The 25046-nt window shown below is 35.3% G+C and overlaps 1 protein-coding gene across 5 annotated transcripts; it reads left to right on the forward strand.

Annotated features, from left to right (window-relative positions):
- Positions 1 to 573: 573 nt before the first annotated feature.
- On the forward strand, positions 574 to 15557 carry LOC105044059 (26S proteasome non-ATPase regulatory subunit 4 homolog). 5 transcript variants are annotated; one of them, XM_029264236.2, is made up of 11 exons: positions 574 to 788; positions 908 to 1021; positions 1181 to 1286; positions 2919 to 3033; positions 3116 to 3325; positions 3411 to 3723; positions 7717 to 7843; positions 9188 to 9291; positions 9386 to 9472; positions 14815 to 14901; positions 15419 to 15557. In XM_029264236.2, the coding sequence occupies exons 1-10, from the start codon at positions 777 to 779 to the stop codon at positions 14857 to 14859; spliced, it is 1233 nt and encodes a 410-aa protein (XP_029120069.1). In that variant the 5' UTR covers positions 574 to 776; the 3' UTR covers positions 14860 to 14901; positions 15419 to 15557. The 5 variants fall into 5 exon arrangements, with proteins under 5 accessions (XP_029120069.1, XP_010920150.1, XP_029120068.1 ...); XM_010921848.4 differs by having other exon boundaries at positions 9386 to 9454; XM_029264235.2 differs by having other exon boundaries at positions 15371 to 15548.
- The last annotated feature ends 9489 nt before the right edge of the window (positions 15558 to 25046 follow it).

Raw genomic sequence — 25046 nt, forward strand, 5'->3', positions numbered from 1 at the left:
TCTGTATCTCCTTCTATCACTATGTGTGTAAGGCGGCTTCATCTCTTCAAGATATTGCAAGAATGGTATGTTACAATTCAGCAGAAAGGTTTATAACTTATCCTTCCAGAGCCTGGGTCATTATAGTCTACGTCTGCTGGCAACTAGATTTTGGTTATCTTCAAGGGATTCTCCCACCTATGGTCCTCCCTCATATGCTTACTCATATATTTACAGAATGGCTTTGCATGTTTCACGAGCAATGTTTTCGGACCTTTTGCTGTTGGGCGCTTATGTATATGGATTCAAATTGCTTTGTATTAGCTCATGGGCTTTCTTTAGTAGAGTCTTTTTTGGTGATACAGGTTTACTCTTTTTTTTTTTTTTAATTTGTCTAATTATGTTTTTTTCCTGTTTTGATCCATCTTTGGATTATTGTATATGGGACATATTTTTTTTCTCCTGTATATACTTTATTTTTCAATAATATAGATCACAAACTTTTAATCAAAAAAAAATATTTTTTTTATAATATTAATCGGATGCGTCGTAGAGTTGGCGTAACGGTAAAGTTGCTTCTCGCAGCGGAAGCCGACGCTGCCTAAATCTAAAGTTCAGGCCACGAGTCGGCTTATTATTTGTCATCATCGAAGAACAACGAACAGGACAGACAGCTGATCTATTACCGCACTGCCGCAGATTGTTTAACTCGCAAGCAACAAGTCTAGAAACCTGCCGTCGCTGCTCTCCTCCCTTTCTCTCTCTCTTTCTCTCGATCTCTGTCTCGCCTCGTCGCGATGGTTCTAGAGGTCGCTTCTCTCCCTCTGGATATCTTAATTCTTCCTCCTTCCATCCGCTCTTTGCGTGATGTCTTTGGATCTTTAGGGTTTTGCTGATACCTTCTCGTTGCTTTTCTGGGTTCTCCCAGGCCACCATGATCTGTATCGACAACTCGGAGTGGATGCGGAATGGGGACTACTCGCCCACCCGATTCCAAGCCCAAGCCGACGCGGTCAATCTCATATGTGGAGCTAAAACGCAGGTAATTGCTCACCTTTCCGTAGCCCGTGCCTTTTTCTTTATCTCTAAGCCGATTCTTGAAATTATTGATTATATAGTTTTCTTCGTTGGATTAGTCGGCCATTAGGTTTTTGGATTCTATATCTTCTTTTTGATTTATTGGATGTGTCCAATGGTACAGTCAAATCCGGAGAATACAGTGGGCGTGCTGACGATGGCAGGCAAAGGGGTCCGTGTTTTGGTCACCCCGACCAGTGATCTTGGAAAGATCCTAGCTTGCATGCATGGTAGGATTTTTTTCTTTGCAAAATTGTTTCTCTTTTTCTTTTTACTGTTCATCTCTTCGTTTGTAAGTAAGTTTCTTTCTCGAATGATCCCCTATTTCTCCATTATCATTGTTATAGCATTCGAGTATAGGTTCTGCATTTTATAGCCCGCCTTTGCTTCTTTTAGAATTTGCTTGTTTTTCTCACCTAGCTATTCTACTCTCTTTTACAATAGAAACTATTTTCTGAACCGGAAACTTCAGGAATTTTGAATATTGGAAATGGAGGCGCTGCAGAAGGTCACATCTTTTTGTCTGAATAGCCAATTTTTTGAGTGGTATCTTGGTAGATCATAAATGCACTCACCTGTCATTTAAGCAGCGGCCTATAGCACCTATCTATGCATTATTGTTCTTTTTATCTCTTTTTATGGTGATTATTTATCTGATAAAGTTTGCTAATTCCAATGACTCTTGATGGGAAGTCTTGATTGATGATGTGGAAATGTTCTGAATAAAGAAGGAAAAACAGACTTTTCTCTTTGCATATGGTTAATGAAAGCATTTGAAATTTTCTCTAGGTCCACGTCAAATGAATATTATACCGATGAAAACTGAAGAAAAATAAGGAAGGGATATTGAAATTATTAGACAAAAATATACTATAGCTGAAGCTTTTATTTCTAATCTATGGGGGCTACAACATGTTGTGCTAATGGAAAGTTATCCTTCTGACCCTTTTGAACGTCGTGGCTTTAGGTGCGTGTGTAATCATTGCACATAAGCAGGCGGCTATCTGGGCATGTTTATGGTCATGTTGGGGTAATACTATGGTTATGGGCTGTTTTATGGCATGATAAATTTCATTTTCTTCTTAATCTATATTTTTTTCTAGTAATTTCTTAAATTTGCTAACATTGTAGGCAAGAATACTTGATCTCACCTTTTGATTCTTTCTCGCCATGATGTTACAAATTTTAAAGTATTGAATCATTGATGTTATGATTTATACCTTAGAGCCATAGTGATAGTTATCCATGACCCTCACTTAAGGCATCTCTGGTAACATGTTGGTTATTCATATTTTGGCATTCTTTCCTATTCAGAGTGGAAAAATAATGTCAATTTAGTTGTTCCTTTCCCTTCATGTACTATTGATGAGGACCAGATCACGCATTCTATTTGTAGTTACATGCTAATGTGTGTATTTGCATTCATGGACATGCATCTCGATATGCATGTGCTATATGGTTTACATCTAAAGGCATGTGTTGCTGTCTATGGAAAAGGTCTATTTCTCATCTGAGAATTTTTTTGGAAAGATTTTCATTTTAAAAAAATTTCAGTTTACCAAATATCTTTAATTCTTCGAAGTTGATGTTTACGATAAAAAGCTTATTTGAGAGGTTCTTTTTTTTTTTTTTTTAATTTCTTTGACATAAACATACTACTGGAGATATGAAGAAATGTACATGCTAAAAAGTTATTACCTGGCTTTTCTGAGTTGAAACTAGAATTCTCTTATTATAAAACATGCTTGGCAGAATAACCTTAAGCTCTTCTTGGTATAAAGCACAGGTCTAGTTTCCTGTGTCGTTCTTTGAATAATATTTTGTATGTCATGATATGTTATGTTTATGCTTTCTATATGTAGGGCTGGAAATTGGTGGTGAGTTGAACTTGACTGCTGGGATCCAGGTTGCTCAGCTGGCTCTGAAACACCGCCAAAATAAGAAGCAGCAACAAAGGATCATAGTATTTGCTGGAAGGTACAGTATGTGCAAGATGTGTATTTGCACTTGCATTATTCCATGGATTTATTTTTTTCTTGTCAACTCTTCCATGTATTAGTCCAATTAAACATGATAAGAAGACATTGGAGGCAATTGGAAAAAAGTTGAAGAAGAACAGTGTTTCTCTTGATATTGTTGATTTTGGAGAATGTGATGATGGCAAACCCGAAAAACTAGAGGCTCTTATTTCTGCTGTAAATAATAATGACAGCAGTCACCTAGTTCGTGTGCCTTCTGGGCCAAATGCTCTTTCTGATGTACTTATAAGGTAACTGAAATTACAAAAAGTCCATGATACCCCTTAAGATCCATAAGTAATGTCCAACTTATCTGGTTTATTTATTGTTTCACAGTACACCAATCTTTACAGGAGATGGAGATGGAGGAAGTGGTTTTGCTGCTGCTGCTGCTGCAGCTGCAGCTGGTAGCATGTCTGGGTTTGATTTTGGTGTGGATCCTAACATAGATCCTGAGTTAGCTCTTGCACTTAGGGTTTCAATGGAAGAGGAGAGGGCAAGGCAAGAAGCTGCTGCAAAGAAGGCTGCAGAGGAGGCTGCTAAACAGGAAAAAGGAGGGGAACAGGCTTCGAGTTCCCACGATGCAACTATGGCTGAGCCAGACAGTAGTTCAGCACCTGCAGTTGATGATAAAAAACATAACTTGACGGTCTATTTCCTTTCCTCCTCTGTTAACTTACATGGAAGTCGCTTATGCATCTCTGTTGTTTCTGTATTATGCTCATCATCTGATTACAGGGTTTAGAGAATTGTATCATGAAATTTGTGTATTATGCATGTGGTGGATACCTACATTTCCAATTGGTTTCTTCCTTCCTGATGTGTTAATATTATTTATGACAATTAAAATGATTAAAAAGTTAGGTTTTGTTTTGGTTTTGATTGATATTATGAATTTACAGTGTTTGTACTTTGCACTATCAATGGTTTCAGCAGTTTTGCTCCAGACTTCCAGAGTTTTAGCCATGGAAATCAGGAAAAGTTGAAACTTTTGGAAATAAGAGATAAGAGGAACCATGGAGAGATTTTGAGTATTTTGCAAAATCTAGGTTTCTTTTTTGTCTGTAGCTCTTTAGGCTGAAGTTAGTATTTGCAATAAGTTCATAAAACATTGTGGAATTTCGTAACATGAATATCATTTGGCTTTTGAACTTCATTTGTTTGAAACTTCATTATAATTACTAGTTATGAAGCTTTCTAGTGCCTAGTACATTCAAATATTTTCTTCATCATTACATAATACAATCCACAAATATATTTGATTTGGACATTGCTTTCTTATGTTTTCGAGGTTTAAGTGACTATTTGATTTATTGCATGGGGTTATCAAAAGTTAAATTTGTTTTTATACAAAAGATGTCATTGCTATAAACAATGTGTCTTTTATTTAGTGGCCTCTTCCAGTACATCTTGAGCCATAATTTTTTACAGATTGTTTTTTGTTCATCCTAGTTGTTTATCACCTATGTAAATGAATATGTATGGTGATTCTATCATATTGTCTATCTCCTTGTGTATTAATCCTTTGAACCTAAGGAATTAAGCATTCGTCATTGATTAATTTCAATTTCCAAAGTTCACATGTTAGACACTTGGGAAGTAGATAAATATTGGCATTTTGTTCATTTTCTTCTTAGTTTTTCCTTTGGAGTTCCAATTTTGTGCAACATGTCTGCCTGACCTATTCTAACCTTGGAAATAATGGCTTCAGAAAATCACCCCTTTGTCCAGAATTTGACTCGAAACGTGATTTTCTTATTCTGAAGGTAGATAATTGTGATCTTGATCTGTGGATTTGGACAACCTGAGTCCAGAGAAGGGAAGTTAAAAATTACTACATGTTGCTTCATCCACCCTTTAGTTTAGCATCCTTGCTTGGGATTTAAGTTATCAATTGGATGACCAGCAACATTGGATGACCAGCTACAGCTAGTTCCTGAACTCATCCCTCTATGTTTCTCAGACTCACACATACATAGGATCCCTAACCACCCCTCTTTTCATTTTCTCCTTACACTAGGTCAAAAAAAGGTTTTCAGTTTTTTATTTTTGTTGGTGTGGGGAGGCATGCTTATGGACATGGCAGAAAGAAGGGGCAACTGCGCGATATCATCATTAAAGATCAACATGGCTTGTGGAGTAACAACATCTGAAAACCAACTGGGTAGTGGTTAACTTCAAATCCAAAGCCTTCTCTCTATACTGTAGCTTCCTTGATTCCTTTGTATATCCATGACCTGCTTGGATTCTATTATTTGTAGCAATAGCCATCAAAGAATTTAACTTTTTTTTATTTTTGGGATGCCAAACGAGATAGCTGGGATAAGACTGGAATTTTGTTTTCAATCATTCAATGTATTTCTATATGTCCATGGAAGGTAGGGGATGGTTTTGGTCAAGGCTCTCTGTGTCAGAGAAACAGAGTAATTGGTAGGCTATCAGCATAGCAGCTATTTCTCTTTCATTCCCTTGTAGGGCTTGGCTTTCAGCATTTAGTCAAACTGGATCACTTCTGGATTGACTGATTTTAAACCAAGTCAGGTCCTTGTCCTCAAAGTTATCTGAAATCCATTTCCAAGCTGGATTGAGGCTTGGCTAACATGTCTGACATTAATGTGATTGGTAAGTTTCCTTTAAGTGGTAGTTGATATTGTTGATGCATGTTTTGTTTTGACTTATAGGTTCCATTTGAGTTGCAATAGGAGTAGTAGCAACAATTATGTTTCAACTTATTGTAATTTGGGGATTTAGGAAACCTATATAAGGTAGGATCATGTCTAGAAACTAGTCTTAGATGCAAGTTTGGAATTAGTTGTTAGAATTTAGTTTTAGAAGGTTTAGAGGCTTCTTTGATATTTAAAACCTGAAATTTGTTACTGTTAATGCTTTATTCTCTTTGTGTTGTCCCTAAGAAAGGGTAATTAACTGTCTTTGGTCTCCTTGGTAAAGCAGGCTCTCTTTTGCAACACCCCCCTCCCCCCCCCCCCCACCCCACAACAGCAAAAAAAGGAAAAAAAAAAAAGCTTTCTCTTTTGTTATATTTTGCACTTCTAAAGATACAAGCAGTCCACTAGAATCTATTTTAGGGTACCTGTCAAATATAACTTAATGAAGACTTTTGAGTGATAAGCAAGGTATTTATCGTATAATTTTCAATGTCTAACTTTGTGAGTATGCTCTAAAGATGCAGCTCTTCAACCCTAGATGTGATGCTTGGGTAAATCATTGTGGCATCTGCCTTTGTAATCTCATCTTTTTTTTTTTTTTTGGGTACCTTCCCCTTCGCCTTTTATCTGGACACACTACAACCTCTCAAAACCCTAATTTACAATCATTAATCTCTCCTACATATTCCCTTGTGTTTTCTTTCCATTAACCTTTGTACTCATTTCTAACTAAAATTTGACCTTCATGGCTGGTTCTTTCATAGGCACTATATTATAACCCACTTGAAACATTCATTTCAATTCCCAGTTCTCAAGTTAAAAATTCCATTGTAGGTCCATTGTTTTAGTTGACTTTATAGGAGCTGTAAGACTTGTCCAAATTGAGGACAAAGTGACAAATGGGTATATTAAAGGATCTATAAGAGTTGTGCAAATTAATGAGAAAGCGATGGAGTATCAATTTAAGTGATATGGATATGTAGAACAAAGATCTGAGGGAGCTCTAGTAAGGAGTGGTTACATTACCTTGTTAAAGAATGTAGGACAAGGAGGGGAAGACCTAAAATAATGTGGATGGAAGTTGTGAGAAAGGATATGGAAAACCCTGAAATGACATTGGAAACAGCAGTAAGCAAGAATGCTTGGTACTTGGAGATTCATAAAATTGACAAGTGACGACAAATAGTTTGGACAAGACTTGATGGTTATGGTAACCTTTGTTATTGATATAACTCTTAATATGCAATGTTGGATAATAGAATTGGCTCTAGGCAGCTTGTTTTGTGGTTCTGTGCATTATTAAATAAACAAAGGGTCATTAACTTTTTATTCTTTGATTGCCTGACACATGAAGCAAAAGGTGTGCTGGGAATCCTCTTTTTTTTTTTTTTTTTTGATGTTGACTTTTTTTCTTTTTACTATGTTAACGGGAAAAGGTGGTCATATTTTAGGGGAATCACCTGAATTGGTGTTGTCTGTCTAACCGTTTATTGAGATGATGATTGGTCAAGTTGCTCTCAGATTTCCCCTGTTCCATCCATATCCTTGAGTCCTGAGTGCATGCTACAATACAAATGTCCTCTAAAAGTTCCTCTGCTGCGAATCTGAATAACCAAGAACATTCTATATGAAGTTTCGTTGAAGATTTGGATTATTAAAGGGGCATATATGGATGTTCCATGATGAAGTATAATGCTTCTGTATATAAATATATTAAATGCATCAATACTACTGACTACTAACATGATGTTGAAAAGGTCTCATTTAGATGTTGCAAATATATAATTATATACTATCATGGATTATTGATGAGTTTAAATCAAATTTTCCTTTTCATTAATATTCTTAACCTGTGAAGCATGATTCTTTGTCAGGTATTGTCATTGTTTGTGATTCTTATATCATCCTCGGATGATTCTAGTGAGTGTAGATATCAAAGAATGAGTAATTCTGTGAATGTACTTTTGTGGCAACAGAGTGATGAGGCTGCATTGCTAGAACAGGCTCTTGCGATGTCGATGGATGATCCTAAGTCCACTAATGTGGCCATGGCAGATACTGATATGTCAGAGGCTACAGCGGATGACCAGGAATTAGCATTTGGTGAGTTTCATTGTTGCTGTAACAATTCATTTATGAACAGGAAGATCAGGCATATGTTTTCTGCTTTTTGTTGAGCATTCATTATTTAAGTTACTTAAAGAATCTAAATGTTAAATCTAATCTCATAATCTGTGACAAGGATACTACTGTTACTTGCTTATCTGAATGCCAGAGTTTTTAACTGAATACCCACCCTCCCCACCCCACCCCCCCTCCTTTTCTTTTTTTCCTTCCCTCCTTTCTTTTCTTGTAGGGAGCAGCAAACTAATTAAATTTCAAGGTTAACTTAGAGATAAGGAGTGAAAGAAGTTCTAACCTTTACTGTTTACTTAAATGAATGTGCTGGTCTGTTCATAAGGTGGAAACATTCGCTGGTCTGTTCGTAAGGTGGAAACATTTTCTTTAACTTCAGATGAAGCCAGAATGTCACTTATGAAGTTTAGCTTATCTTCATAGTAATCAATGTTATAATATATTATAGGCCCTATAATTCAGACTTTACATTTTATTTTAAATCTGACATCAGATTCATGAGTTTGTAATATACTTACTTGGCTGAAATTGTTTTTTTCTTTTGTCAGTACAGTATCATATCTATCTGAAATCCAGTCTGTTATACCTCAATCATAAGCACATACATACACATTAGCATACATAATTACATGTGTAGATCTGGATTTTTCCATCTGTATGTGTGAATGGCATTCTAGTCCATGCTTGCTTACGCATTCTATGGCATATGTACTGCATCGAGATGGTGAACTCCTTTCTGCTCACTAAAATGTGATTAGAAGTTATGTATTCAAAAGTACTCATGTTGCCTTAATTACTTTGATTTTCATTGAGACCCTTTTGTGTGCTTATAATTGGACTCCATACTCTTATATAACATCTTCTGCTAACAAAGATTCACCAGTTATCCGGAGAAAAAGATCAAATCATGCTACAGACCGCAGCTGCAATAATTCTAAGATGATTAGTAGGTTTTTTGAAGATGTCAAGTATATCCTATATCAAACTTTGATGTCTAATGTTAAAGTTATGTTTGTTTCTGTTGGAAAAGGAGAAATGTTACTCTTTTTGTGTATAACAATTCTTGATAAGCATGACTTTTCTTTCTTTCTACTTTGAAAACTTGGTTCCCTGTAAATTTGCATGCTTTGCATCCTCACTCCTTAACAGACTTAAAAGTAAGGATGCAGCAGTCCGTCTGACCCTCCACAGACCCCACAGTGGTGGGAGCCTCATGTAGTTGGATGCCCTTTTACTCCTTAATATACTTAAGTCTCCTTTTAATCAAATTGCAGTATCATGGTTTTGATGCTTGTATTGCGGTGTATGCAGCCCTTGAAATGTCTGTTCAGGATAATGTGAAGGACTTGTCAACCCAGTCTGAGATGAGCAAGGTGCTGGAGGACCAGTCATTTGTTTCATCTATACTGAATTCGGTATATCATTTACTTGAACTTCTATGTTTTTTAAAGTCAGTTCTGTATTGATCTGCTTTACTGACAGCATATAATGACTATTTTACTCTCACAGCTCCCAGGTGTTGACCCTAATGACCCTTCAGTGAAAGATTTGCTAGCATCTTTGCAAGGCCAATCTGAAGTATGTGTACGGACCTTGGTATAGACAGTTTTCATTAGGTTTTCTTGTCACAACGTGTTTCGGTTTCTGGTATTTCTTCAGGTGCAATACTAGTGTAAAAAAGAGAAATTATATATATTGTTTTACCTTGTTTAACTAGTATCCTAATTTGGTAAATAAGCATTCAAAGTTATTCCTTCATGTGGCGATTGGTTTTGCATTGTTTGACAACAACGATAACTACAATGCAGTATCCCATCTAAATGGTTGGACATTGTTTATCCTTAATAGTTCAGTCATATCAATGGTTCATCCTATGTCATGTTTTTTCTTAGACATCCATGACTTCCATTCAGATTTCCTTTAGATTATTCTGCTCCATTATTCATCTCTTACCTCAATTTCTAATCTATGCTTCATTTAATTTTACTAGAGATACCATTTAACTATAAATGGCACTTCATTTTTTTTTTACAATTTCCTTTTTATACTCAATCAAACTCTACCCCTTTACTTCCTCAACGTTTATGTCAACACCCACCACTACTGCCGTCTTTATATGCTTGAGAGCTCCTTATTGCAGCACATTTTGAGCCAATCTTATTACTGTCTGATAATTTTCACGTCTTATGATAATATGTCAACCATGAAAAATAAGGTTCCATCGAGTCTGGTCTGGACAAGTCTGGGCTCTAGTAAACCTAGACCCAAACCTTTTGGATTTCGGATTTAAAATTTGTTCCATACTCAGCCCATTGAAGAATAAGGTCATGTTTGGGTTCAGGTACTAGCAGTGCTTTAAAAATGAAGCTGCAATACGCAGGCAATCAAGGGGTCGCATAGTGCATATGTGGTATGTGGACTCATATGTGGGTTATTATATGATTACCTTTTTTTAATTATTCAAAAGTAAGAATAATACATTAAATACAATAATGACAATGATAAAGATGGTAGTATTTTTTTGGATGGATAATCACCATGATAACAATGACAAATAACAATTAGTATCTATTGCTTAATAGCTAATATCTAAGAACAAGAATGATAAATTAATCAGCATTTTATTATTATTAGTACCCGGATTAGGTCGGTCTGAGACCCACATTTTAAAATATTGAGGAATAAAAATCTCATAAGATTGGCTCATTCAGGTATGTTAAGGCCTAGCCTTCTCAATGTGCATCGGGTTTGGGACATTGTGGATGGAGTCCATGTTCTCATCAAGTACCAAGAAATATGCCTTGGACAACTTGACAAGCTTATCAATGAAGCATCCATTTACCAGCTCAAAAAAATATGAAATCATGAGGAACAAGCACTTGATAGTTAGCCATATAACATTGATTCACAAAAAATCGAAAACATAAAGTTTAAAAAGTCAAGTACAGGCAACATGTTCTAACATGTAATTGTTTTTATTTTTTCTACCAGACTAAGATTTAGAGCAAAATTGTCATATATGAAGAGCTTAGAAATTGGAAATATATAAAAAACACTAGTATTATATTAGAGATGGACTTTTCTCCTCTTGAGATGAGAGGGTAACTATTCTCTACTCCAACGTCAATAATAGGACATCCAAATCAAAGATCCACATTGTTGATCGTGATCTATATCACTAAAAATGCCTAGAAATCGTAAGACACATATTTTGGTAGTCTCTTGCCTATACATCACGGGACAAAGAATGGATGGTTTCCATGGTATTGATGTGTTAAAATACGTGATAAAGTATTTAAATTAAGTATTCGCCTTATTGATCATGACCTACACATGTTATTTATAGATCTTAATACTTAGATCATAGTATAATATTGCTTTGTATTATGCTAATCATTAATTTTTGTCACCACATGATGCATAAGTTAGAGACCCCCAAAATATGTGATTTTTGGTTCTTAGTCATTTTTAGTAGTATAAATCATGATCAATTATGTGGAATTTTGATTTGAATGTTACCTTATTGATTTTGGAGCCGAGAATAGATACCTCTACTCTCATGAGAAGAAAAGTTCATGTCATTATAGTATATGTATATAAATGAGCCAGCTAATTAGCCAAGACTGGGTTAAATCAGGTCTAAAAACATCAGACCCAAACTTGACCCCACCTAAAAATCAATGAATAATTTTAGAATCATGCCCAACCCATTCTTCAGCTGGTAGAGATCATGATTGGATTAGATACTAGGTTTCTGGTTGAGAGTGACAGCCCTAACAAACAACTTCTGGAACATGGCAACCATCAATACTCCATAAGCATATCCTCACTTGGTAAACTATTACAAAAATCAGTTTGATATATATTCATCTAGTTTATTCTTTGATACAAGGATTGTTGAATCATTCCAAAACTGACAATTCAATGCTCACCAAAGCAAACTGACATGAAACTAGGATGGTTCAAGATTTTGAAACAAAATAGCAAGCGGACTATACGGGTGGAAATCAGGCTAAACCAATTGGTTCTGTGGCTTCTGCCTGGTTTCAGGCAATGGTGACTCAATTTCCCAAACCAAATTTGATCCAACCCTCAATTGTTCATGATCTCGCTCTCCCACACTATCTTGCTCTCTCTTCAATCCCTCACGACCGCCATTTTCAATCCCCCATCATTGCCATGACGGAGCATCTCAACCCCCTTTCTTTGTCCCTCTTCAACCCCTCAATACCCTTGAATCCTCTATGGGCATCACATGTTCCCTACACCACCGTGACACCTTCACCACCACTTTTTACCCTCCTTTGTCGTTGCTCCCTAGTGTCCCCAGCATCTCTCTCAGATACCGCATGCCTCCCTCCCTCCTTTCCTCTCTTTCTAGATTTGGAGATATCGACACACTGGAGCATTTATCGGATTGGGCTAGGTTCGGGCTGGACTTGGTTCTCGAGCCCAGCCCAGCCCATTCTTATATGTGAAATCTTGAGCTCGTTCCTAACTCTATGCCAAATTTGAAAGCCCAAGTCTGACTTGCCATACTTGAATAAATTGAGCCAATTGGGCAGGTCGATCGAGCCCAACCCAATGGAGTGAGAAAGAGAGTAGTAGAACCATGGAGGGCCAATAGTGCTAGACATCAATGTCCAATGCTATCACCGACTGGCCTCCTTGGCAACGACTAGCTGACCTTGGAGAGGGACCCAGACCAGTGTCCTTGCCTTGGGGATTGACCAACTTGTTGAAGCATCTCGGAGGCAATGAAGGATGAGGAGCTCAGGGATAAGGGGTGAGAGACAATTGCAAAGGGCATGGGACTTCAGTCGAGCCAAGCTAGTAGGCATTCTTGTCATCTTCCATGGCAAGATGGTTGGAGAGAGAAGAAAATGGCAGAGGTGTGATATTAGGGAGAGGGAGTAGGAGAGAGAAAGGGAGGAGGATGAGGCAGCACTAGCTGGGGGTGGGGGCACACATGTGGGGGGGGAAGAGAGAGAGAGGGAGGGAGCACTAGCAGATGATGGGCTGGTGTCAATGAGTAGAGGGGGGAGGGACAGGAGAAAGAGGAGAAGGTTAGGGATAATTCTCCTTCTTTTCCTTGTTTTCCAAATTTCAAGATAAAAAGTATTATAATATAACATGTATTATATGTAAGATAAATAACAAATATAAAAATAAATAATAATATTATATGTTTTGGGTTGGGTCAGGTCAGGGCCAAGTTAAAAAGTGCCAAGCCCTAGACATGCCCGAATTTTGACAAACCTAAAAGATTTGAAGCCTAGCCCAATCCAACAAGCTGAAAAGTCCAGCCTAAGACAACAAAAATTGGGGCCTAGTTTGCACAAGTCTATCGGCATCTGAATGGTATGATTCTACGGACTATGCTGCTATGGTACCGTACCTTATTGACGTGGTACCTGACCAGCATGGGTCATAATACTGGTATTGTTAACCTTGCTTTTGTACAATAGATTGATTTGAAATTGTGAAAAATTATACCATGGCATACATTTTTCACTCCATTGTTTGTGATGCTTCATCATGATGACATTGTTTGTAGAGACAATCTTGTTGTTTTCAAAAGGAAAATCACAAGGATATAGTGATATGGGATCCACTGCCTGATTATTACTTTCTTTAGTAGTGTTTCTAGAACTGAATTTAATTAGATGTTGTTCAACTGGTTCTTTGACTGAATCTTTTAATATGCTTTTAGTAGCTTAAATTTGGCTGCTCTGTTTCTTATTTTATCTGTTAACAATGCATAATGTACTTAATGAAGCCATCTCATGGATGATACTAGTTGTTTCTCCCTCGATGCTGGGCTCATGTACGTGGAGAATACTGCATAAAAGTGGTGCTTAATTATTTTTGACACTGCATCAGGATGCATAAGCAAATTATTTTTTCTTTCATAGTAGATTATCAGTTATGCTTTTTTGCATAAATTAGATGCTTTCCACCAAGTGCCTGTATGTGGTGCTTTCGTTTCTGAACCCAAACCCAGGTGTTTCTTAGTCAACTGTTTCAGTTGCTGGGAATTCATTCCTTCTTGAGTGTATTGTAAATCAATTGTTTGCATCTTAGTTTATCCATACATACATGTATGAATATGAATTATATTCTGGACAACAATATTTAAATTGATGTGTCCCATGTCTTTGATGCTATTTAAATTCCACTTTACATGTAACTTTTAATTCTACTTGATTTCACACTCAATACATGCAGTTAGAGATGGCTTTAGCAGGGTTTATATAAATGGGGACAATGTTGTGTGGAGGATTAGACATGCACTGTTTTCTTTTAACTCTTAATTGCAGAGTCAGAAAAGACTTGTATACTTTTTATTAACTGATAAATTCATTCTGATGATCTGGAAAGCTGGAGGAGAAAAGGGCAAACATAAATGGTTCGAAACTTCCTTGAGGACATTCATTTCTGTGTATATTTTGAGGTCCTAAAATATGCTTTGTACAACTTGCGCATGTAAATCTATTGTGTTTCAAAGTGCCATGAATTACACTTCTGGAGGGTCAAGACTCGGCTATTGAAAACACTGTTTGAGTACCATCAGAAGTAAAATTGACCAAAGAGAGAAATAAATCTAGTACTTATCTAATTATTCCTTTTGTTTCTTCATTGCAAGATTTGGGATAACGTTGGTACGATATAGTACTATTATCAATGTTTTGAACTTAAATATTGTTAATGAATTTACCATTTGACACCTAGAATCATGCATTACTTGATTTTGTGAAACAGTGGAGTCATTGCATGCCATGTCATACGAGCCATTACTTCTCTCCTGCAAAAACTGGATTATTACTAATTAAACTGTGTAACATAATTGAATTCTTTTTTTTTTTGTTTAAATCATTTTAGTTTGAAGCTTTGATGCTGATGTTATTGCATTAATCTGCACTGTGCTCATTTTCCAGCAAAAGCAAAATGAAGATAAGCCAGAAAATGAGGGCGATAAGTAAATGATTACCTATAGGCTGCTCGTGCCTGCTTGTTCTCCAATGGTAAGATTCAATGCCTAAGCCTGATCTCGAGGCATGATTTAATTCTTTTACTGTCTAGTTTTCTGAAATGCAGATCCAATGCTAACCCATTTCCTTTTGTTTACTAGAGATATTGTCCACTCTCTGTTACTCCTTAGGTGGCCGCTCCATTGTTTGGTTGAAACTTTTGGCTCTAAATATTTCCCTTTGATTGAGATCTCATTTAGATGATTAAAGCTGGTCACGGTCTAAATAATTCTTCCCATACGTTACCCATTTGGTAACCCCTATCAGTATGCCACAGCTATCTTCCGGTTCTTTTCATATTTTTTCTCTCAATCATGAGTGATATGACATTTCTGTTATTACTTGGCTTCTTCTCTCTCTCTAGCTACTCATCTTCCTGCTTTTTCCATGTTTATGTTTTCTTCACAAGTTACTCAAAACTGTAAGCACCTGTATGGCAAATTCGTTTATTCCTTTGTTGCAGGTTTGGTGTCCAGACTTTGCTTTGAGTTATGATCGATAGCATTAACAGGTCAATTGTTGCAGTCATGGATTAAAGCGAGCCTGCTATTTCACCTGAACCCGGGAAAAAGACATTTTTAAGAGGCTAGCTGTGGCCTCTCAACGGGTGCAAACATTTTGACAGACCTGTTCGTCTTTCAGTTGATTCCGTTCTGAGTTGTAGGTGTTTTAGAGTAGCTAATCCATGTTGAATCTCTAGCACTAGCTATTTATTTGAATGAATCTGAAAATAACCATTCATGATATGAAAAAGTTGCATGCCATGTTAGACCTGATAACAGGATTTTGAATCTAATAGATATTGATACTCAAAAGTTCGATGGTTACCGGCAATTCCCTTCACAGGGGTGGGGCTGTTGGGACTCATGCTGGACTCTGCTGGTCTGCAGGGTTTACTTGCGTCAAGCCCGCTATGAGCAAAAACTCCAGATCCGTCCTCCTTGCGTGGCCCCATGGTCTGCTAGGGTATCTTTCCTGCCTTCCACTGGCAAGAAAACAGAAAATTTAAATCTAAATTTTTAAACTAGAATTCTATAAAATAAGGAATTTGGATTTCTCAAATAAGGGCTCTTTTTCAACTTTTCAGTTTTTAACTTTCACTTCAATCCTATCAGCCACGAGTGCGTCGTGTTGCACAGGCCTTTTGCTAGGATTGCAGCATTTATTTTTATCTTTTATATTATTATTTCAATTTAACTAGTTCAAACTGTGTTTGGGAAGTTGGTTGAGAAAAGAGAATTAATTGTTGCTCACCCACTCATAGCGACACTCTTAATATGAGGTAGAGAACTGATAACAGATGGAGCCGTGGAGACAACCGATGCCCGGGTGGCTTCTTTCCTATTCATGGATTCGTTGACAAAAACGATTAGGGGTTATATTGGTCCCATTGTGCTCTTGCATCCACTTTTTGTTATTCATATTGGCATTCATGATTCGTTTGGTTCGTAAAATTTTTTTTTTTAAAAAAATTTAATTTATTAAAAATTAATTTTTAAAAAAAATATTTTTTAAAAATAAAATTTTAGTATGTTTGATTTATCATGAAAAATAATTAATTATAAAATAATTTATATTTAATTAAATATTTATTTTTTTAAATAATTATATAAAATATCTATTATATCTTTAATAGATATGAAGTCATATTTTTTTATTTATATAAATATTAATATTATATTTATATAAATATAAAATATAATATTAATATATTATAATATAATATTAGATCATAATAATTTATTATATTAACATAATATTAATATATATTAATATTATATTAATATTTTAATATAATAGATTTATTAATATAAATATTAAATATAATATTATATTAATATTAATAAAAATATTATATTAATATAAATATTAAAATAATATTAATATATAATAAATATTATAATATTAATATTAATATTATATTTATATAAATATTAAAATAATATTAATATTATATTATATCACTATTCAGTATTTCATCGTAATCATTCATTGATATGTTACAAAATTTTAACCGTAGATCGTAAAAAAATATTTTAAAAAAAAAAATATCAATATTTTTCATCTCACAGAAAATATTAAAATTTATCTCTTTCATGATGCGTTTTTGAGTTTATGTTATGAATCAACATTTTCTGATCCTAGTTCATAATTTTTATTTTTTATAAAATATAAAAAATATTTTTTTATAAAAAAAAAAATTTATTCTCACTTTTTAAAATTTCAACTAGAGTCTTTTCTTCACTTTTCAGAAACTGTCTTTTCGTTCCTCTACTTTCAATCAACCAAACGAGTCCTTGGGGTTTTGGTGTTTGCAGTCTCTTTGTTGGATACAGCTTATCCTCTGATTCCTTTCTTCGGCGCTTAACATTAATTTTATCATCCAGCACGACCTTATCTTCAGTTGTCGGTCATCATGAGGCGGACAGACCCTGATCGCTTTTTGTTCGACATCCTCGTCATGCTATTGTTTTCCGATTTTCTTGCTCAGCTTGAAATTTGGTTTTAAATTGGTTTCAATTTAATACATAAAGAAAAGGTTTCAATTTCCTTGCATCAATTTGCTAAGCTTGAGATTGCATGTACGTATCACCCTGCTATCTCAAGAGGGAAAAAGTTCTGTAGCCAGATCCATGAATTTTTATTTATAATTATACCTAAATTAAATCTCATTGATGAATACATAGTGATGCGGCATTAAATAAGCATGGTAATGTGGCACTATCAAGGTACATTGATATAATCAAACTAACCCAACTCCTACCATCCAGACGATCAAGCTGACAAGAGCAAAAATAATTGACCTTCCAGGTCGAGTTCGCCAACTTGGCCAGACGATTTCTCAGCTTAACATTCAGCCAATCACGACTCAGTTCACCGCCGGAGATACGAGTCACAGTATCCATTTGTCCGAACTGTTACACGACGTTCCACTATAATATGCTATGATCCTCTTCTGTTATAATGTGATCTCAAGTGGTTAGTGCAACCTCAGGATGTTAGGGATTTCATATCTCTCAGCTATAAATAGACTTGGACTGTGAAAAATAACCAGGAAAAATTCTAGTTGAATGATCCTCTGTTTCTTTGATTCCTTCTTTGTTCTTGCACAGACATTTCTTTTGACTTACGCATCGAGGATTTGATTGGAGCAAAGCTCTAAAAAGTTCTTTGATCTTATTTATTGTCTTGCAAATTGATGGGAATAATCCATATCAGCTATCTAGAGATGGTCAGCAACATATAAGAACGGCAATCTCTGCATCTCCACTTTTCCAATAAATGTGCCAATCAAAGCCTATCGAGTTATTATTAGGAAAGTAGTTTTGTGGTTGGATGGGAGGTCGCAATCATCCATGCTTCCAAATAATTCATGTTTTCTGATGCATATCTCATCCTTCCATCCTGTCACCTACATTACATACGCCGTTACTAGTGCTTCAAAACCAAACACCATCTTAAAAATTCCTAGCAGTTAAAAATCAAAGTAAGAATTTCTGTGTTGAATTTGTTGAAAAAAATTTATCATCTAAACCGAAGATATGAATTAATAGAAAGACAAATGTGATATGCAAGGCTGATATCACAATGCCTTTATCATCTAGGCCGAAGACATGGATTAATAGAAAGACAAATGCGATATGCAAGGCCAATGTCACAATATCGTCGGGGATGAAAATATTCAATCTCGAAGCTCCTATACCATAAAAGAATCGTTCGAAATCATTCAGTGCATAACTTGAAACCTCCCGATCCTAGCTTCGGTCCTGATGATCTTTGACTCCTGATGATTCTCCTAAGTAAATCACACAGGATTAGCTTCGGTCCCTGACGATCCTAACTTCGGCCTCAAGCCTGCATCAGTCTCCATAGTAACTGACATCCAACATTTATCCAACATCTACCGATGACTGAATATCTGAACTGACTGATATCCGACTTCCACCGTAAATATACGTCAGCCTTCACCGATCTTTATCTCACTGAACGCAGTTGGCTCCAACCGCTTCTTCTCTTTGGCATCCGTCTCTATAGAACCACGCCAAGGCCTCCACAAATGAAGCTTATCCGATCTTACCAGCATCCTCATTTTAAAATTCAAAAGCCCCCACGACATTTAGCTAACTCCAAAATAGATAAGGCAGGTATAACCATCTGATCTTGAAAATTTCGATCGAAAATTCCATCATATCGCGTCTAAATCGACCATGTAACCTGCTCAAAATAGCTCTCTAGCTCTCTCCTACAAAAAAACCTCTGGGGACCCTCAAGGTATGTGCACAAAATCTTTTTCTACACTCTTTCTCATCTGTTTTTCTTGATTTCTGACTTGAGCATCAGAAGATCTCCGTCAGAGCCAACTCTAGTCAGAACTTACCTTGCAGACTTTTTTTCCGAAAAGATGCGCCACCGCTCTAGTCTTTCCGATCAAATTCCAAATTTCAGCGGCAACAGAATCAAAATCAAAGTTTATAAAAGGTTGGTATGAGTAAAATATCTGAGTGGAGGATAAATGTCATGTTGATAGCCCGTCATAAAATTTGCTTAATCCTGCTATGCTGGATGTGATTACTATTTACCAACCATTTTCTTGGACCTAAAACGTCAAGCAGCTAATGCAAATAGATCTGAATAGACTGTGATATAACCTTTTTCATTCAGAGGTTTCGAGTATATAATTTCTTATATTATGTCTAAACCATGCATTCTTTAATTACATCTCGAGATTAACCAGCTAGTTGATTGTTGGTGATGAAGACATTAAACCATGGAAAAATTGCCTTGCCTAGATATTTGCCCCATGAGACCACGACTAACTAGACCTCAGAAATGGAATGGCCATAGACTGTATGTGGACAAATGATTGATTTAAGCTGTGCACCCAAAACACTCTACCCAGAAGAAAGAAAAGGCACCTCCCCTTTCCCACATGCAACATATCCAGCTTAATCGAGATAAAAATATTTCTAAGGTTGACCATTCTATGATTCTGCTGCGGTTTGCTACCCGTGCCTCATACAAACCCGTAGGGACTCATATCATGATTACCCCACTGGGTAAAGGACCACAACATAGTTCGATAAAATAACATCAATTTTGGTCAAAAGCCTTCTTGAACTTTGTTAACACTCATCGAATGTAGAAACTCTGTGCCACCCACAATCCTCTCCTCCTTGAATACTTTGCATGTCTTGAAGCAGCCATTTGTATGCTAAGATTCACTGTCGGTGGATAGGGGACAGGATCCCCGTGCCCTCTCTTCGGTGCAAGCTCATCCCCAAGACTTTCCTTTTGGGCAAAGAGCGAACATAACTCGAGGATGGAACGAAGCTGCTGGATCCAAGACTCGGACCAAACTCCAATGCTTACATTCAACCAATGCTGCTTGCTGTTCTGCCAAAGCTATGCCATAGTCCAAGGACCGTCAAACTATCCCAAATCGGACGGTTGAGGTGTGTCGAGCTATTAACTTGATTTATCATCTGCATAGCAATATATTTAATTATATAGTTACAAAATTTAATTATCTAACTTATATTTATATTTATATCTATATTTTCATCATTCGATTTATATTCATATTTATTTAGAATATATATAGATATAAATTTTTACATCTGATTAATATCCATATATATATATCTATATTCATCAAAACAAAAAAATATGGATATAAATATATTAGCATCCGATCTAATTTCAGTCCTATAATGTTGGCTAGTGCATTAGGGTTTAGCATGGCTAGGGTTAGGATACCAATGTGCCTTCCTCTCTCTCTCTCTCCTTGGTTCTAGAACACCTTGGCTTAATACGACCTGGGCCAATATTGTGTTGAACCAATCATCGGCTGATTTACAAGTTGCATTCAATTGAGGATGGGGAACCGGCCCTTCTTCAATGTTTTGCAACTATAAGAGCAAAATCAACCTTCAAAATATATTTCTTGTGATTTGATCCTAACTAAATATATCGAGACCATATGTATATTGCTCCTTCAAATCAAAAAATTTTAGTCACAAGACATGCAATTTAACATTTGCTTAATGCGCTGGATGAAACAATTAGTGCCAAGAGCATTACGCAAACTAACTAGAGGTGCTCTGAGGAAGAATTTCATGGGCTGATGACACCTAATTGCAACGTGAACCGCCGGACGCATGCCAGGAAGATCAGAAGTGTTCCCCAGACATACAATCAAATCCAAAAACTGTAATGAACTAACCAAATTTAATTATTATTTTTACTACTTCACTGTACCCCTACAATGGGAGAAGGAGAAGGCCACCTGGACGAGTCCATTGCATCAACACTACAAGCAACAAATTCATAAAACTTTCCACCAAAAAATAAATAAATAAAAATCATACTAGCATTGGCTACAAGTTGCTGGACGGTTTTGACTGTAACATGACAAATTCTTAAAAGCCACTGGCTTGTTAATGACATGCTTTAGGATATCCCCTCGTGAAGGATTCCACCACAAATCTCCTCCTTTTGGTCACCCTCCTTTTTTTAAATCTTCTTGGATTTTCTTTATTTCAGCCCTAAAATAAACATTATATATCTTATTTTGAGGACAAAAAATAAACATTGTATAACTAACATTTAGCACGATGTATCTAATAGGACTTGGTCATTGTATTGTTACATGATTCGAGATCTACTATAAATTGATTACCGATCCAATTGAGATACTGCCAGGGAGCTAGAGGGAAAATTCAAAATTTGCCTTTCCTCCAAAGATTTCTAAAGTTTTATTATGAGTTTAGTACCACATTAAAAAGGAACATTTTTTTCTTAATGTTTATCTACCTTTTTTTTTTTGCTCGTCTTAATTTGTTTGGGTCAAGGAGGGAAGTGGGTTTTATGCTATGCCACACCATATTTTTGAGCATGTGGGAGTCGAGCTGGGCAGCCGGCACATGCTTGTATAATGTAAAACCCATTTCCCTCTTTAACCCAAGCAAAGGTAGATAAAGAAAGAAGGTAGACAAACATCAAGAAGAAATTCCTTTAGTAAAACAATCTATAAGGTTATTGTCAGTTTTACATAAAACAGAAAAATAAGGCCATGAGTTTTTTGTTTTCTTATAGACTTTTACCTTACTTTTATATGTCTATTTGTCTTTGAATTTATAATTTTTTTTTTTTGCAGAAATATATTATAGCTCCAAAATCACAATAGATTGAAATAAGAGGAATAGGAGATAAAATTAAAAAAATTTCATATAAAAGATCTTCAAGTTATTTAGCTTCGGAGCAGTTTGAATCAAGAGCAACGAGTTTAGATTCTATTGTACTTCTAGCTAGAATGATATACTTGGCAAATTTTCAAAAAAATAGTACTACCACCAAAAAGGCATACATAGTCAAAAGTAGATTTAACATTAGATGAATCGGAAATCCGATTGGCATCGCTGTATCTCTCCAATATAGTAGAATAGCCAACAAATCTAAGATAATATAAAATAGTATGCTTAAGATACCTAAAAATTCTTTCAATAATAATCTAATAAGTCCTACTAGGATTACTAATATATCAACTAAGTCTTGAAACAGTATAAGCAATATTAGATCTAGTTTGATTAGAAAGATACATTAGAAATCCAATGATTTGAGCATATTTTTTTTGATTTACATATTGATCAGAGTTCTTCAAGAGTTGGATAGAATGATTAAAGGGGGTAGATACAGATGAAGAATCAGAGTAATCAAATTTATCAATTAATAATTGAGATAAAAAAAAGACTCTCTCTAAGTATTGGAAGGGACATACATCAAAATTGAGATACTTTCGAGTCTGAATTACTTAGCCGAGGTTGTTGTTCCTGAATCTAAGGAAAATAAAATCGATTCTAAAACTATTGATTCTATCTTTGTTAGTTATTTCTTTTCAAGACTCGAATCCTTAAATCTACACTTGATTATAACTCTTGTTCCTTACCTAGTTTATCTTTATTCTCTAATCCTCTGTCCCTAATGATCATGCTTCAAATCAACCTGATCTTCTTTCTGAGCCCAGAAGGAGCAAAAGGGTTAGGATCAAAAAGAATATGATGAAGATTTTTTCACCTTCTTAGTTCAGGATACACCTATTTCATATCAGAAAACTATGAGATCTTCCAATACTCTATTCTAAAAGGAAGTAATTAATAGTAAGATCGAATCTATTATTGAAAATAATAATTAGATTCTCATTGATTTATCTTTTAAAATCATACTTTTAGATCATAAATAGATTTTTAGAAAGAAACTTAGGATTGATGGATTAGTGAAAAGTATAAGGCATGGCTTATAGTCCAAGGATTTGGGCAAAAAGTCGATATTGATTTCTTTGATACTTATGTACATGTTGCTAATATTACTACATCTATGTCTTTCTTACTCTTGCTTCTATTCATAATCTTTTTGTACATCAAATGAATGTGAACACCACCTTTCTTCATGAAGATCTTAATGAAGAAATCTATATGACTCAACTTGAAGACTTTATAGTGCCAGAGCTAGAGCATAAAGTATACAAGCTTGTTAAGTCTTTATATGACCTAAAGCAAATACCTAAATAATGACATGAGAAGTTCAATAGCATTTTTCTTTCTTATGGCTTCCAAATCAATGAATTTAACAATTCTCTATCATTAAAGATTTGATGATCGATATGTCGTTCTTTGTCTCTATGTTTGATATTTTAATTCTATTTTCTGATCTTAATTTAATGAATGGTGTCAAAAAATTTCTTTTCCATTACTTTTGATGTGAAAGATTTAGGTGAAGCTAATCTAATCCTTGTTAAAAAAATCAATCCCAATTATTGATCGATAAATTTGATTATTCTAATTGTTCACCTATATGTACTCCCTTTGATCCTTCTATCCAACTCTTGAAGAACTCTGATCAATATGTAATTTAAGAAAGGTCTGTTCAAATCGTTGGATCTCTAATATATCTCTCCAATTGAACTAGACATGACATTGCTCATGCTATTTTAAGACTTAATCGATATACTAGTACTTAGCCTATAATGGGCTTTTCAGTAGTGGGAACCTAACCTTTGTGATAGATAATCCTTTGAAAGAGATTCGATATGATAATAACAAGTTGATTAGTTAGCTAGAGAGTACATATTTTTATATATCTATAGAAATCTCCACTCCAACCCATCTCGGTGATGATTAGTGCTCCTATGCAGATGTTAAGAAAGAGCATAGCTCTGAATGAGTTCTGAAGGGATAATCTCTTCGAGATGTGACTCTACACACACTACTAAAGGACTCCCTATATAAGAGCTTCCGTATATGACCACGATTAAGAGATACAAGTAAACTCTAGGAACTCCCACGAATAATAAGATACTTGCGCACGACCAATAATGCGCTATCCCGCAACAATTTTTTTAATAATATGTGCATGATAGTTGAAGTATAAATTAAAGGAACATGGTTTAAGATCTGGTTCACTCTAATTTCTTCAGATGGAAACCAGCTACATTAAATAGTGTTAAAATACTTCAATCATTGTGTAGTATAAATATTTATTTATATTAATATTAAATAATCAGTATTATTTATTTTTAAAAAATTTTGAATTTTGAAGAGGATTGTTAAGGAGTTGGAGAGAAAACTCAAAATTGCCCTACCCTCCAAAGATATCTAAAGCTTTGCTATGAGTTTAGTACTCTATTGGAAAGAGGTAATTTTCTGATGTTTATCAATTTTTTGTTTTTTTTTTTTTTTGCTCATCTTTGCTTGGATCAAAAAGAGAAATAAATTTTACACCATACACATGTGCACAGTCCGACACGACTCAACTCGCACGTATACAAAAATGCGATATGATATGGCGTGGTGCATGATGGTATAATAATTATATACATATATCTTTTATTTGTAAATTGTTGCTGTCGCAACAGTCAATTAAGCATTGGACTAGATATTTTTTTTGTCTGTTTCTATTTCTTAAAATCTGTGGACCAATCCAACCAGATGCTAGATAAGTCAATTTTAAATTCTTATCTTTATTATAAAATTTAGATAAAAATGAAAATTTTCAAAATTATAACTGAAAACAGTTAACAGATACTATGTATCTGTCCTATCCGCTTTGGCCACCTATAGAAATACGGCATGTGAAATTTAGAT

The sequence above is a fragment of the Elaeis guineensis genome, chromosome 4 (genome assembly GCF_000442705.2).
Source record: "Elaeis guineensis isolate ETL-2024a chromosome 4, EG11, whole genome shotgun sequence".
Lineage (NCBI taxonomy): Eukaryota > Viridiplantae > Streptophyta > Magnoliopsida > Arecales > Arecaceae > Elaeis > Elaeis guineensis.

Bases quoted from the DNA above. Each gene is read 5' to 3' on its own strand.
- LOC105044059 (XM_029264236.2), top strand. The intron at 3,724-7,716 runs GTCTATTTCCTT...TTGTGGCAACAG, and splicing joins ATAAAAAACATAACTTGACG to AGTGATGAGGCTGCATTGCT. The intron at 7,844-9,187 runs GTGAGTTTCATT...CGGTGTATGCAG, and splicing joins TGACCAGGAATTAGCATTTG to CCCTTGAAATGTCTGTTCAG.